The following is a 13,834-nucleotide window of genomic DNA, read 5'->3' on the forward strand; positions in this document are numbered from 1 at the left end:
TGTAATAAATACATCTTTGTAGGAATTTTTTAAAAATAGAGATATTTTGTTTTATGACATATTCAGATCATATTGTTAAATCCACAGATGCACTGAGCTCAGGTGAAACTCTTGTTAGGTCCGTATTAGACAATATAGTGGATTAGGTGAGATGACCTATGAGCGGGGGAGTCTTTGCATAGCTTTAGTTCCTTAACAATGACAGTGGACATGAGTACATGGCAAATAATTGGTAGAAAATTAAAATCAAGTTAATTCTCACAATTTAAGTGCTGTTGTCTTGAACAGTACTCAACCCAGGGTTCAAGACCAATCAAAATCTTTGGAGATCCCAGTGGAGATTACGTCAGAAAAAGGACACTGATCATTTTACCACAGATTTGACCACACATCTCAACACAATGTTGATCATTAATTTATCTTTTCAGTCACTATGTATGGAGCGTGTGACTTCACGTGGAAAGTATGTGTAAATAGTAAAGTTTTGTAAATACATCACAAGACTGGAGCATCCAGTATGTGCCGCACACAGTCCGATCAAAATGTGCTTCACGAGAGACTTTGTAATGACAAGACATGTCATTCAGACACGATCTACCTGACCAAAACCGATATAGTCATCTCAACTTTTCACCTTTGATTTATAGAACAGATCTTTGCACTTAGTTCTAAACAACAGCAACTCACATTAATTTAAAAGTATAATCTTTTTTATGTTAAAAATCACAGATTATAGTCAAGTATGAAGGAAAACACCACAAAAGAATCCCTCTTATACAAAACAGAAGCACAGAACCAGACGCCACCAATTGCCTGTTATAAAGACATGAATACATAAAGCATTGAATCTGTAAAAAGTTCATATTTTACCACAGGAAACACCGGATCTCTGTTGAGCTCCATTGGTAAGGGGGTCACAGAATGAAGAGGATAGTTAAACCAGCCAGCTGGTTTGAAAACACCGAAGCGTTACCTTTTAGTCACTTAAAAACCACCATATGGCTAAAGGAATGGTCTGTTTAAAACAGTACAATGGCAGATGTAGAGAAGAAAAAGACAGAGTTAGTCAATGGGTTACTTTCAACAAACACACCCACTCACGTTCCCTATTGGCTATCTAGAAGATTAAAGCCTGTGAATCTGGTATAGTGATTTCCACAGGCACACAACCATATCTGCAGATGACTGGCTGTGTTTTAGGTCAGTATCATCATCATCATCATCATGCGTGTTATTTTCTTTCTAGAGTGCTAGAGGTATGTTTTGCAGACAAAGAATATGTGCACCGTTATTTTGATTAAGCCTTGTGAGTTTCGGTGTGAAAGTAAAACACCCAACATAATTTGCCCATTCAACTGCCCATTAGGCAGAACTACATAAACCACGTGTAAATAACAATATAAAATGCTGCCCGCTTACAGTATGTGGTAATTCTAACTATAGTACATTCGTATAATGACACCATAGACATGCTGAGTTGTTAAGGATGTGTAAAATGAGCAAACGAATCAGAAGAGTGCACCAACACGTTGGGGTGGATTGAATCCCTTATTGCACAGACATATGTTAGCAGAGCCATGGCCAATGGTTAAAGTCAGTTTTGCACATTTTCCCAGAACTCTCAGGTCAACTAAGAGTGAGATTTGCAATACATGTAATCACTGCAAACCCATAGAGAATAGAGGTCTCTATTCTATCTGTCCAAACGTATGAATACGCACGCACACGCACACGCGCACACACACACACACACACACACACACACACACGCACACACACACACAGAGGTAAAGGAGGTTCATCCTGTCAGAAAACCCACTGTTTCCTGGTGCACTCCAGGTGCTTGGTGGAAAACTGAGGCCTCTTTGCCAAGATGAAGAACGTGACTTTGACTCATCGCCCCTGATCTCATCCTACCCACAATGCACTGCTCGCATCCCAAGTGCCAAACAGATGTTAGGGACATTTAGCCACTAAGGCCCAAACAGATTGAGCACGGCCAAATGCAAACACTTTGATCACTGCATTTAGGACTATGAGTGCAGCGCTTAGAAAAGTAGCACCCACACACACACACGCATACACACACACACACACACAGTGAGACCACAACACAAACACCTTTAGGCAGGAAACAAGAGCCAAGGCAACAGAAAAAAAAAAACAGAATACTGCTGTCACCAGACCAGCCAGTGGAAGCAGAACATAAGCACATGACACACACACACACACACACACACACACACACACACACACACACACACACACACACACAGAGGAGCCCTGTCAGAATGGGAAAACAAGACTAATATCCAGGCACACTCAACGGTGACCACAGTCACCATTCCACTACAACTCACCCTATGGTTCTTTGTATGACCAGCCACACAGAACCACATAGTATTTAACTGTGGCACATCCTACAAACCATAACCAACTCATGATACACTTGAACTTTAGAGATTTGCAGAGGCTAAGAATTAGTGTTGAACTCTGGTGTGGGAAAAGGCATGTGATTCCCAATTCAGACTTGTGATTCAAACCCACTCTAAAAGACGAGCACAGAGAGAGGATTGATTTGCCTCCTTTAAAGGTTTGTAACAACCAGTCTTCCGTGGCTGCGCTTAAGACCACAGCCAATCAGAGAAGCTGGTGAAGCAAATTGGAGCCAATCAAACATCTCAATGTAGCGGAGTAACAGAACAGAAAAGAAACAGAAAAGAAAACCACAGGTTAAAACCACTGCTTTTTTTGTGGATGAGCTACCTCTAGCAGTAAAGTACATTTTTAAGATTCCCATGTAGTTCGTACATGTCACCCACACAACATGACCGGGCCAGCCCTTCACAGTGTTGCACTACATTTCCCATAATACCACAGTTTGTGGCACATCAAGTAGTTTATACGCTTGCATTTCGATCAGATTATAAAGCATTTATAAATAGAAGTTTTAGATGAATTAGCTTTGTATCATGTAATAACACAACCAAGCACTCCACATGAGTGTCATGGTTATGTCTCGCGGTAAGATGCATAGGGTGTAGCCTAAAATATATAGGATGAACAACAAAGATAGCAGTACACACCAAACACATACACACATATTTGCGCGATTTGTAAGTAACTGTGAGCGTCCCCTCTAATGTATGATTAACAGACGGGATGGAGAACTGAAGGCCTCGTCGCCGGTTTCCTTCCCTCTTCTTTCCTTTCATCAGTCATCGGATGGAGGGATGGGAGACGAGAGAGGAAGTGAGAGAGAGAGATGGGAGATGGAAGACGAGGACGTCTGCCCCTTTAATGACTTTCGATCACTACCGGCTCGAAGACCCCTGCCGTCACCCTGGTTACGATGGAAATCAAAGCACACAATTAAAGCGGTTAGGTGTTTCTCTGGCAGCAGCACAGCCATGGCTGAGACAAGGTCTCATCAAATAAGAGTGAACTTTGCTCACCTGCTACCCAGCTGGATACCACTGAGGGCCGTGGTGCCGTCTCTGCTGACAAACAGCTGCAGGTTGCTGTCTGTTCACCACAAACACACACACACACACACACACACACACACACACACACACTCCAGTCAGGTACATCACAGCTCTGACAACATGGCAACACGGCAGCAGAAGCCATCGCAGGACTAAAGTTACCTAGCGTAATGCGCAAGTACCTTCTTTGTTGCCGACGTCAGCAAAGTTCTGGCTTTGAACGATCTTCTCCACGATGTCGTCAGCGTCAATGCGTGTGTCATCCACCCAGGTGGGCTGGTTCTCCACGGAGTCCTTCTTGCGTCTGTTGATGAAGAGTTAACCATGTTTAGACTGGAATCAAGGTTACGCCTTTCAATCTGATCTGATATATACATCATGGCTGATGGCAATGAAAGAATGAATTAACCATGTTTAAACTGGAATCAAGGTTATGCCTTTCAGTCTGATATGTTTATATATATATATATATATATATATATATATACACACAGTATATATATATATATATATATGTGTGTGTGTGTGTGTGTGTGTGTCATGGCTGATGGCAATGAAAGAATTAATTGATGGTATTGACGCTATGCCTTGGATTGGGCATTATATACTAAACAGAATAACAGCCACTGAAACTGAAACACCTGTCGTGGGTCACTTGTGTTACCTGGACGGTCTGTTGGAGAGCAGAACAGGGAGTGGGGGGCGGGGCGGTCTCTCGGGGCGGGCGGATGGCTCCCTCTCGGTCTCGGCTGCGCCCTCAGTCGCCGTGGCTACACTCCCGGAGGCGCTGCTGCTGGTGGAGGTGTTGCGGCGGTGCGACGTGAGGTCGGTGAGGCTGGAAGAGCGCGAGTGCTCGGTGCTGTAGCCTGCAGGAGGACCAACACATCCCACAAGCCATGCTAGTTAAACCCATGCTAGTTAAATGGTGGTGTCCAGACAACAATGCCCTGCAGCTGCATTAATCTAGACATGGCAGGATAACAGGATCGTACTAAAGGGTGATTGTGGATGAAGCTCTAAAGGTATTTGCTTATGTGGTTGTGAATGAAGTAGTCATACCTGATACTTTGCTCTGCTGGCTGGCGTAACTGGAGTTTCTCGAGTGGCCCGTGTGAAAGACTTCATCCGGGCTGGACAAGTTCTGGTCCAGTTCCTCTGGGAGACCTGAAATCAAACCCAGCACACCTGTGTCACAAAACACCCCTGCAGCTACAAACCCTCCTGTTTGGAACAGCTTCATGGAGAGGGTTAGACCTCTCACTGGAAATCGTGTAAGAATGTTAAATATTTAAATATTCAAATTCGACTCAAAAATTGCAAATTCTCTTCATGTGGTACCATGCATGAATGGTGTGCTTATATGTATGTGCGCAAATGTATATGTAAATGTTTATGTATATGTATATACGTACATATATATGTGTGTATGCCCTGTCACTGTGCCTACCCGTGCTGATGGCCCTGGGTTTGAGAGCCCGTCCTGTGGAGATGCCAGAGGGGAGGGTTTGGGTGGCATCGGTGCCCTCGCCTTTGCAGTCCAGCTGCAGGGAAGGGTCCTGCCCGGCGATGGTGATGGTTTTAGCTGTGCTGAGGGGCCTAGCAGACATACCACAGTGGTTTCACTCTTGAGTCTTAAATGCGTGTACTTCAGCTAGCACAAAACCGCTCAGATCCAAATGAGTCACAAATTTGTTTTTCTTTCTTTCACTGCTTGCTGACAGAACATATATTAACATACCAATTTATGAATTCCTTATTTTTAAAATTGATAATTAAAGCACACTTTATCAGAGTGATAATGTTATGGATTCTGTAGATACAGGCTGAATGTTCAGGTTGTTCTTCCATTCTTAAGCAAGAGGGGGCGCCAGAGGTAACAGTTTGAACCTGGCAGAGAGGCACGAGTGTGAGGAGACACTCACGTTTTAAAGCAAGGGTCTCCAGACAAGAGAGTCATCCCAATGGTAACCTGAGGAGAAATGGGAACATAATCCATAATTAAAATGACGGCTACCCACTGACACTGAACACACAATGGGAGATGTTCCATAACTCCCACACAACTGCACACACACCTCCCACTCTCCTCCGCTGAGTTCAGGAGCGTTCCTTCACTAAATAGTAAGGTGTTTGACTAGGGAGCTGATTTAGAGACTGAGCTCAAAATGAAAAACTTGGGGGGCAGCTTGCAACATGAGTACAATTTTCCCCTCAAAATAAAATGGGTTAAGCATTTCTCACACTGCCCTTTCAGTCAAACATTTCAGTCAATATCCCTAAAGTACCCTCCTGTCAGTGGATGTCAATACATAGCTCTTTGGCCATTATGCAATCTACAGTCTACCTGACCTGGGGTTATGTGTTCCACCCACCCACTCTGTGCCACAGTACGTCCACCCAAACACTGGCCTGTCACAGGACACTCAGTTCCAAGAAAACGTCTTTTTAAAATAGATACGGAACAATCTGTCCCTCTCTTGATCTATGCCCTCGTGTCATCGTGTGTCAGTCTAAAACAAGTACATTTCCATTGGCTCTAATGCTACCATGACTACCATGGTCTGTGTTTGGGGTTTCTGTCATGGTTTCCCACTGCTGGTATGAAGGGGTGACTAATGAGAGAAGTGAGAAGTGCTTCACCCTCCACACATTAATTAGTCTGTGAGGAGAAGAGTGGGAATCATGAGACGTGCATTGGCTCCTTGACTCATTCAGTCCGTCAGTCTCTCCTCCTATTCATCCATCCATCCATCCATCCATCCACCCCTCCATCCCTCCATCCACCCCTCCATCCCTCCACCCATCCATCCATTAATCCATCCATCCATCCATCCACCCCTCCATCCACCCCTCCATCCATCCCTCCATCCATCCATCAATCTGTCAACCCTTTTGTTCACACAGTGCATGAGGGTGGTGAGCTGGCCACCTTGAGTATGGAGTTGTCCTGACGCGTGTTCTTGGTGTCGTAGCCTTCGAGGATGCAGCAGCGCACCGCGGAGCCTGAGCCAGCAAACTCCGCCATGTTGAGATCAGCAAAGCCCAGCTGCAGGAGGAGAGGAGAGGAGGGGAGACGTAGTATGTCAGAGACACACACACACACACAAAATAGATACACCAACCCACCCCATAGTCCTCTGCACAGGATGCAGCCCTCTACTCATCGGGATGAATCTGATTAGAGTCAGAGCTTCGTCCCGCCTGTGTTCGTTTATAATCCTCCCTAAATAAAACATCCATTCAGCGCTTCCTGTTTTCTTGGAACCTCTCTGCACGGTTGAGAACGTTCATTCATTTTCATTAATCAGAGAAGGGGCTCTAATGGTGTCTAATTAAGAAGAAGAATACAGTTGGGCCCATTGGCATCATCTACATGCTATGAGTGCCACAATCTCTTCCAGGTGACTGACACACTCACTCACTCACTCACTCTCTCTCCCTCTGTCCCCCTCCCCTTTCTCTCTCTCTCTCTCTCTCCCCCTCTCTCTCTCTCTCTCTTTCGCTCTCCTCTCTCTGTGGGGGGAGTTAACCCTCTCCATGCAGTGCTGTTACATAACCATAGGCACGTGAGGCTAGCCAGGCCGTCCATTCATCCATGAAGACTGAGCTGAGTGAGCAGTGCTATAGCTCCTCAGCACCCTTCTCTTTCTCTCTCTCTCTCTCTCTCTCTCTCTCTCTCTCTCTCTCTCTCTCTCTCTCTCTCTCTCTCTCTCTCTCTCTCTCTCTCTCTCTCTCTCTCTCATCCGCTCTCGCTCATCCTCTCTCTCTCTCTCTCTGTGTGTGTGTGTGTGTGTGTCTCTCCGTGACTGACCAAACCACACCAACGTTAATGGGGTTTGGTTGTGTTTTAGCTGAGCTCAACACATAAAAATAACACACAAACCCAAACACACACACACACACACACACACACACACACACACACACACACACACACACACACACACACACACACACACACACACACACACACACATAAACACACCCTACAGTCTATTCATTTTTTATGCTCTTTTTCACACAGACACGTGGAGCACAGGAACAATACATTCCAAATGGCTGCACATCTCCGGCTGCTTCATGCATCCTTAAACACACACTCTCCTCCTCTCCTCCTCTCTTCCTCTCCCAAACATCCACCCAAAAGCTCTTAGCATTCCACCCCCTGGCCTCGCTGCGCAAGGCTCCAGAGACTATACCATCATTTCACAAACCACCAGGCTAAAGTAGTCTTTTGCCAGGCTAGCATCTCCATTCCGAGAGCAAAGTCATAAAACGAGGAGAACATTATCCCGTCTGATTGAGAGCTGTTGTATTCTGCCTCGTTGCGTCCACATATGCTTTCACATTACGAGACAGAATGGCTGTTACATCTAACACACCTCAGCAATACAGGACTAGCACACACTGATGGAATACATTTCCTACCACATTTACTCTTTGGAACTTTGGAAATATGTTAATAAAGACATTGTTTATAGGCAAATGTAACAGACCTGGCAGATGTCTTTGTGTAAAGCTGGTTTACACTGCACCTTATTGAGTTGCTACTTAGTCACACTCACATACTTACTTACTAACAATGACAGGCTAAGTGCACAGAGACGGAGAACTGAGACTGTCACTATGGTTGAGTATGTGCTATGACTACCATACCAACAAGCCTGGCTGGTTAGTGCAAGCAAAAGGTGAAGGGTCATCACCCTGGAGACCTGAGGCAAGATGCCGTGATTACCCACATATTTGTCCAAGGAAGGGAGTGAGTTGGCAAGACAATTTCCTTGGAAACCACTGTACTGTCTTTCCTCAAAGAATCTACAGGTGTCATGGCCGATGGACAAACAGCGGCACAGAGTGGTCTGCCCTCGCCGGGTGTGTGTTTGGACACAGACAGCGCCATCTATGGGAAGTTAATGAGCTTTATTGCAGATTAGCGCTGGGTGTCCTCTGGACCACCTGGACAGCGCGCGTGATCACATGGACCTGAGACCTGAGAAGGTGTCCATGGCAACCAAGTAAAGTAAAGGTTCCGCTCCACAGTGGTCTTTCATCACCCGGACCGTCTCTCTGGCATTTAACCACTTCTGTTTTCCACCTCTTCCCCTTACAGGTTCCCACACCAATAGAAGTGTAAACATTTCTCGCTTACCATAAAACTATCACAAATCTTATTTGAGTAGAGAGATGTTAAAAGCCATGCTAGTTATTGCCTAAGTGGCCCCCTAAAGCTCCAGTAAAATATATAAAGGCTGTTTTAGGACTGTTTACAACAGTGGCACAAGTGCTCGTGTCCTCTATAACCCCCCCTGTGGGAGGATTCTGGTCCAAAAGGTCACCCTCCTCTCTGCCTCTGCTCCTGTCTGCTGGCTCAGCAGAACGTTCCGGAACATGGCCTCCTCCCGGATACAGGGCTCAGCAAATACCCAGGAAACAAGGGGGACACGGAAGCCTCGTCGGAAAGATAACATCCTCCACTGACACCTCTCCCTCTCTCTCTCTCAAATCAACACACACACACAAACACATCCACCCACATACACGCACGCACATGCACACACACACACGCACACAAACACATCCACGCACATGCACGCACGCACGCACACACACACACACACACACACACACACACACACACACACACACACACACACACACACACACACACACACACACACACACATCCATCCACCCACACACACACACACACACACACATGCACACACACATATAAAGACGTCTATATTAAGTGGTCAAACAGGTGAAGAGTTTCACAGTTTCACAATTACACAACGCTGGATTCTCAGGATGACTAAACAAAACGCATTCACCCCTTACCAGAGACAGAGCTCCAATAAAACTTTTTACAGGCTCTCACAACAACTCATTAAACAACTTTAAAACACTGACTCAGAAGACAAAACCGTCTTAAAAGACTAAAATGTCCTTCACATAATTCTAGAGCCTAACTGTCATTCTTGCATCACTGAGATAAATGCTACTGTCACTAAGGCCGCTAAGCTATCCGCACCTGAACTGGCTGACCGTATGGAACAGACTTACTCAGATCTGCTATTGTAGTCTTTAACAAAAAATGGTCAAGCATACCATTCAGGACTGTAGGTCGAGCATAAATAAAAATCTTTCGTCATGTCAATGTAGGGCATTCAGAAGTAATATAGTATGATATGCACTCACTCACCCACCCACTCACTCACTCACTCACTCACAAGCATCCAAAAACACACAGATCCACCCTCCCTCTTAATGTGATTAGCCTCCCTGATGCTCTCCACAGCCACATGAGATCCCCCGTGACGAGCGCCGAGAGCTGGTGAACCCACCAGTGCCAACCACGCCCTCGGCTCTGCTATCTCTCCTGGGATCGCGGAACATTCCAGAACAGACAGGGGATCCCATGCGGAGGCCCTGCTAGGACCTGCCCCAGCCAGGCCGAGACCACACACACGCCTGACTGACTGACCGAGGTGCTTACTGACCACACACACACGCCTGACTGACCGACAGAGGCGCTTACTGACCACACACACGCCTGACTGACCGACAGAGGTGCTTACTGACCACACACACGCCTGACTGACCGACAGAGGTGCTTACTGACCACACACACGCCTGACTGACCGACAGAGGCGCTTACTGAAGCCATGAATAACCCGGGGAGGGACAATATCACCCAGCGACTCTCAGCACTGCACATTATTTCATAAACATTTAGCAGCTATAGCAGCATTTATCACATATGAAAAACATATCTACACTGAAATGTAAAATCTATACTGACCTGTCAGTTACTTTAATTAAAAGTGTTCTTTTTACTGAAGAAAAAAATGTAAATGTAAATATTCATTTGGTTGATATTTCGGATAGATCAGCCGATATCTCAGTTTTGCCAATATATCGCCACTAGCTGGCTAGCTAGTTAATGTTAGCTTCACCCCTTTCTTTGGCATCAACATTTACTAAGGTAGCATTCATTAGCCTTTCATAGATTTTAAAGACATAGATTTAGACATAGATTTTACAGATGTTTGTTTGTAAAACAATGATTACTCCCTGGTACCCTCCCAGATTCATTCATCTGCCCAAAATATTCGGCTAAATATCATCTATCAGCCATCCTAAGCCATTAGATACTGATATCGGTGTCAGCCCTATAAAATCCACCTCGGGCGATCCCTAATTTAGGAATGTATAGTTTTGGTTGAAAGTCAAATTTTGGATCAGCATGATTACTCGAATCTCAAGACCTGTTTCCGTGAGAGCATGTCTGTTATGTTATGAATGTCCTGTGAGACAGTCCCACAAAGCTGTTGAGAGATAGAGGGAAATAGATGGAGGAGGAGAGTGAGAGAGTGAGAGAGTGAGAGAGACAGACAAACTGGGATCAAGCTGGGACTGACCCTGAATGTGTGACTCATAAATACAGAGCAGAGTTGGTGAGAGGGGAAGAGAACAAGAGAAAAAGAGAAAGCATGTGTGTCTGTGTGTGTGTGTGTGTGTGTGTGTGTGTGTGTGTGTGTCAAGTACCAACCTTTGAAAATGCCTTTCCTCCTTTGAGCTCCTGCAGAATGAAACACAGAGAGAAAAAAGAACATATGACACATTCCAACCCATTCTCCCTGCACTGACAAAGCCACTGCCTCAAACACTCATGACCTTTAACCTCCACTGATCCACAGAGAGCATTCAGACCTGAAGGCCTGCAACAGATTGCCCTGCTGTCTGACACATACCGCAAATCAGCTGCTAGTTATGCAACAGCACAGAGAGAAAGAGAGAGAGAGAGAGATAGAGAGAGAGAGCGCAGCTCTTAATGCATGCGCTATGTATTCTGTTGCCATTGGAGACCGCAAAAACAAGGAGCTAAGGAGAGCGGTCATGTAAACTCAAAGGGACTGCCATGCATTCTAACAAGCCCCAACGAGAGCCAAACACGGCCAGACAGGGGCTGACCCTGGTACTGAGTTAGCCCTGATGCGGGCCAGATACAGGCCAGATGTGGGCCAGGTCCAGGCCAGAATCAGATGCTGTGTGGGAAACCTCTTTGGCTGTTGCCAGGGAAACCCGTTCAATGCACTGAGCAGTTTCAGGAATTCACTTCTTGTTTGGAATTTACTAGACCTGTCAGGGAGGAACTATAAAAACATCCTTTGCTAAGAGAAATGTACTTGTCCTGCCACTGACACGGACAAGTTCCATATTTACAGTCTGGCCTCATAAAGAACCAGTATGTGTTGGGCATTTACTTGAGCTGAGCAATTAACTTAATTGATTTGAGGAACTGATTGAATTGACAGTTGTCTTTTCTGAACCTTTTAACTAATCCACTAAAGGGCTTGCTTAGTAGGTACAAGTTCAGTGGAGGGTCACCTGAATGTCACTCCAAAGGGGGAAAAGGCATGCAAATATCTGTGTGCATATTTGCGCATGTGCATGTGCGTGTGTTTGTGTGTATGTATGTTTGTGTAAGTGAGTGTGTGTGTGTGTATGTATGTTTGTGTAAGTGAGTGTGTGTGTGTGTGTGTGTGTGTGTGAGTGTGAGTGTGACTCACCTTACGCACAGACACCCGACATATGCAGGGGTCCAGCACACCTGTGTTGGAACTAGCACTCATCTTACATATGAAGGAGAACTTCTTTCGCCAGCGAACGCAGTTCTCCTGGACCTCTTGCCTGGGAGAGACAGAGAGAGAGAGAGAGAATCATGAGCCATAAACTCCACACAGTTACACCAGCTGGCATCTCTAGAAACACTGCCTGATATACTTGCACTAACATCAAGTCATCATGATCATTGCTAGCTAAAAGAGTTTTGAAATGGAGGAGGACTGAGAGACGGTCTTGGTTTATAAACCAGGCCCTGACACGTCAAACTTAAACCGCAACACTCAGACGGTGGCCGCGGTCCAACCCCTCCTGTAAACCAGGCTCAAGAACGGGCCTCTTCGATCTCAGCGCCCGTGGGAGTGCCTCGGCCCATTTCTGAAACGCAACACCCTGTCAACAGAGCTGGGAACCGGGTCGGACCGTGGAGCCCGATCGCTCATCCCCATGGTGACCGCAAATGGCCCGTAGGGATGTTATGACACGAGTCACACTGCAGCGACATCGTCATAACATCACTCCCACACACACACACACACACACACACACACACACACTCATTGTTCACAGACATGATATGACAAGTGTTGCTATATTTTATGCTAAGACACTTTACGTTGAGCACTTCCAAAATGCCTCTCTTTAAAAAACAAATATGGACATTGAGAGACGTGAGAATGTCTCAATACAAAACAGTTCAGGACGATAAGAAGCCACTCAGAATGCTGACTCATTGCGATGGATATATAATGTGCTTACTAGGGCAGAAGTTTGTGTAGAAAGTATTTGTTTTTTTTGTTTTGTTTTCGAGCAGCGTGAGAAAATGAAGTTGATTCAGCAGAGCACGTCACGTTTTTTTTTCCCTCTTATTTTTCTCATGAAGCCCTGCTGTAATTTTCCCCTCCGTGTAAACCGTCTGGTCCCTGGGAAGATGCACGCTGACTGACTGACTGACTGACCTCATTATTTGTTAGTATCCACTTGGCAGACTAAGCTGTGCTGCGCCTGCATTCATTTTCTTTCTTTCTTGCTTTCACTCCCCTTTTACTCACTCAACCTCTGCCTCCTTCCTACACTGCAAACATTTAAATCTTAGTAAGAATATCTTAATTCAAGGCAATATATGCTTGTTTTTTTTTATCTGTCAAGATATTTCTTCTTACCGGGCATTTTTTATGTTAGAGCATTTCACTTGCTTCAAGCGTTTCAGTCCGTAATTATCTTAATAAAAAGGTATTATAACTTGTTACTGAGATGTTATTACTGGTTCTGAGCAGGTTAATGCTTGAAACTAGTTTGATCACCACTGACAAGTACAAAACTGCTTTGTCAAAGTCAGAATCAAGACAAATGTACTTGTTTTTAGTCTGGCCACACTAGTTTTAAGATATATTTGGGTCAAATTGTTCTGTTCTTTTGGCAGATAATTTGGCTTATTTTAAGTAAAATATCCCTCATTTTATTACTTTTTTTCTTGTTTTTGAACGCAGATTTTTTGCAGTGTGATACTTCTCTCCAATTATATCCTTCCATTTATTTTGCTTTTCATTAGAATACAAAGCAACAAAAGAAAAGGTTGGATTTGCAACAACCGACAACCAGACAGCTGTTTGAAAACTGGATGGAGGACTTACGACTTTCAGACCCTAGTTCTAAAGAACTAGACTAAAGTTATGTCTAGACAAAGCTATTGAGCAACAGCCCAAAGTAACAGGCTCGTA

At 45.0% G+C, this 13,834-nt stretch overlaps 1 protein-coding gene across 1 annotated transcript in view; it reads right to left on the reverse strand.

Moving 5' to 3' along the window:
• Positions 1-1,757: 1,757 nt before the first annotated feature.
• The window catches only part of fam102ab (family with sequence similarity 102 member Ab), a 49,821-nt gene continuing 37,744 nt past the window's right edge, over positions 1,758-13,834 (reverse strand). The window contains exons 3-12 of the mRNA XM_012838021.3: positions 12,062-12,182; positions 11,041-11,070; positions 6,418-6,534; positions 5,411-5,457; positions 4,936-5,084; positions 4,548-4,652; positions 4,153-4,354; positions 3,671-3,792; positions 3,456-3,525; positions 1,758-3,343 (exon numbers count right to left, since the gene is read on the reverse strand). Of these exons, the coding sequence (XP_012693475.2) occupies positions 3,298-3,343; positions 3,456-3,525; positions 3,671-3,792; positions 4,153-4,354; positions 4,548-4,652; positions 4,936-5,084; positions 5,411-5,457; positions 6,418-6,534; positions 11,041-11,070; positions 12,062-12,182 (1,009 nt within the window). The 3' untranslated portion in view covers positions 1,758-3,297. The remainder of the gene's footprint in view (positions 3,344-3,455; positions 3,526-3,670; positions 3,793-4,152; positions 4,355-4,547; positions 4,653-4,935; positions 5,085-5,410; positions 5,458-6,417; positions 6,535-11,040; positions 11,071-12,061; positions 12,183-13,834) is intronic.

This window comes from Clupea harengus, chromosome 12, assembly GCF_900700415.2.
Source record: "Clupea harengus chromosome 12, Ch_v2.0.2, whole genome shotgun sequence".
Taxonomy (NCBI): domain Eukaryota; kingdom Metazoa; phylum Chordata; class Actinopteri; order Clupeiformes; family Clupeidae; genus Clupea; species Clupea harengus.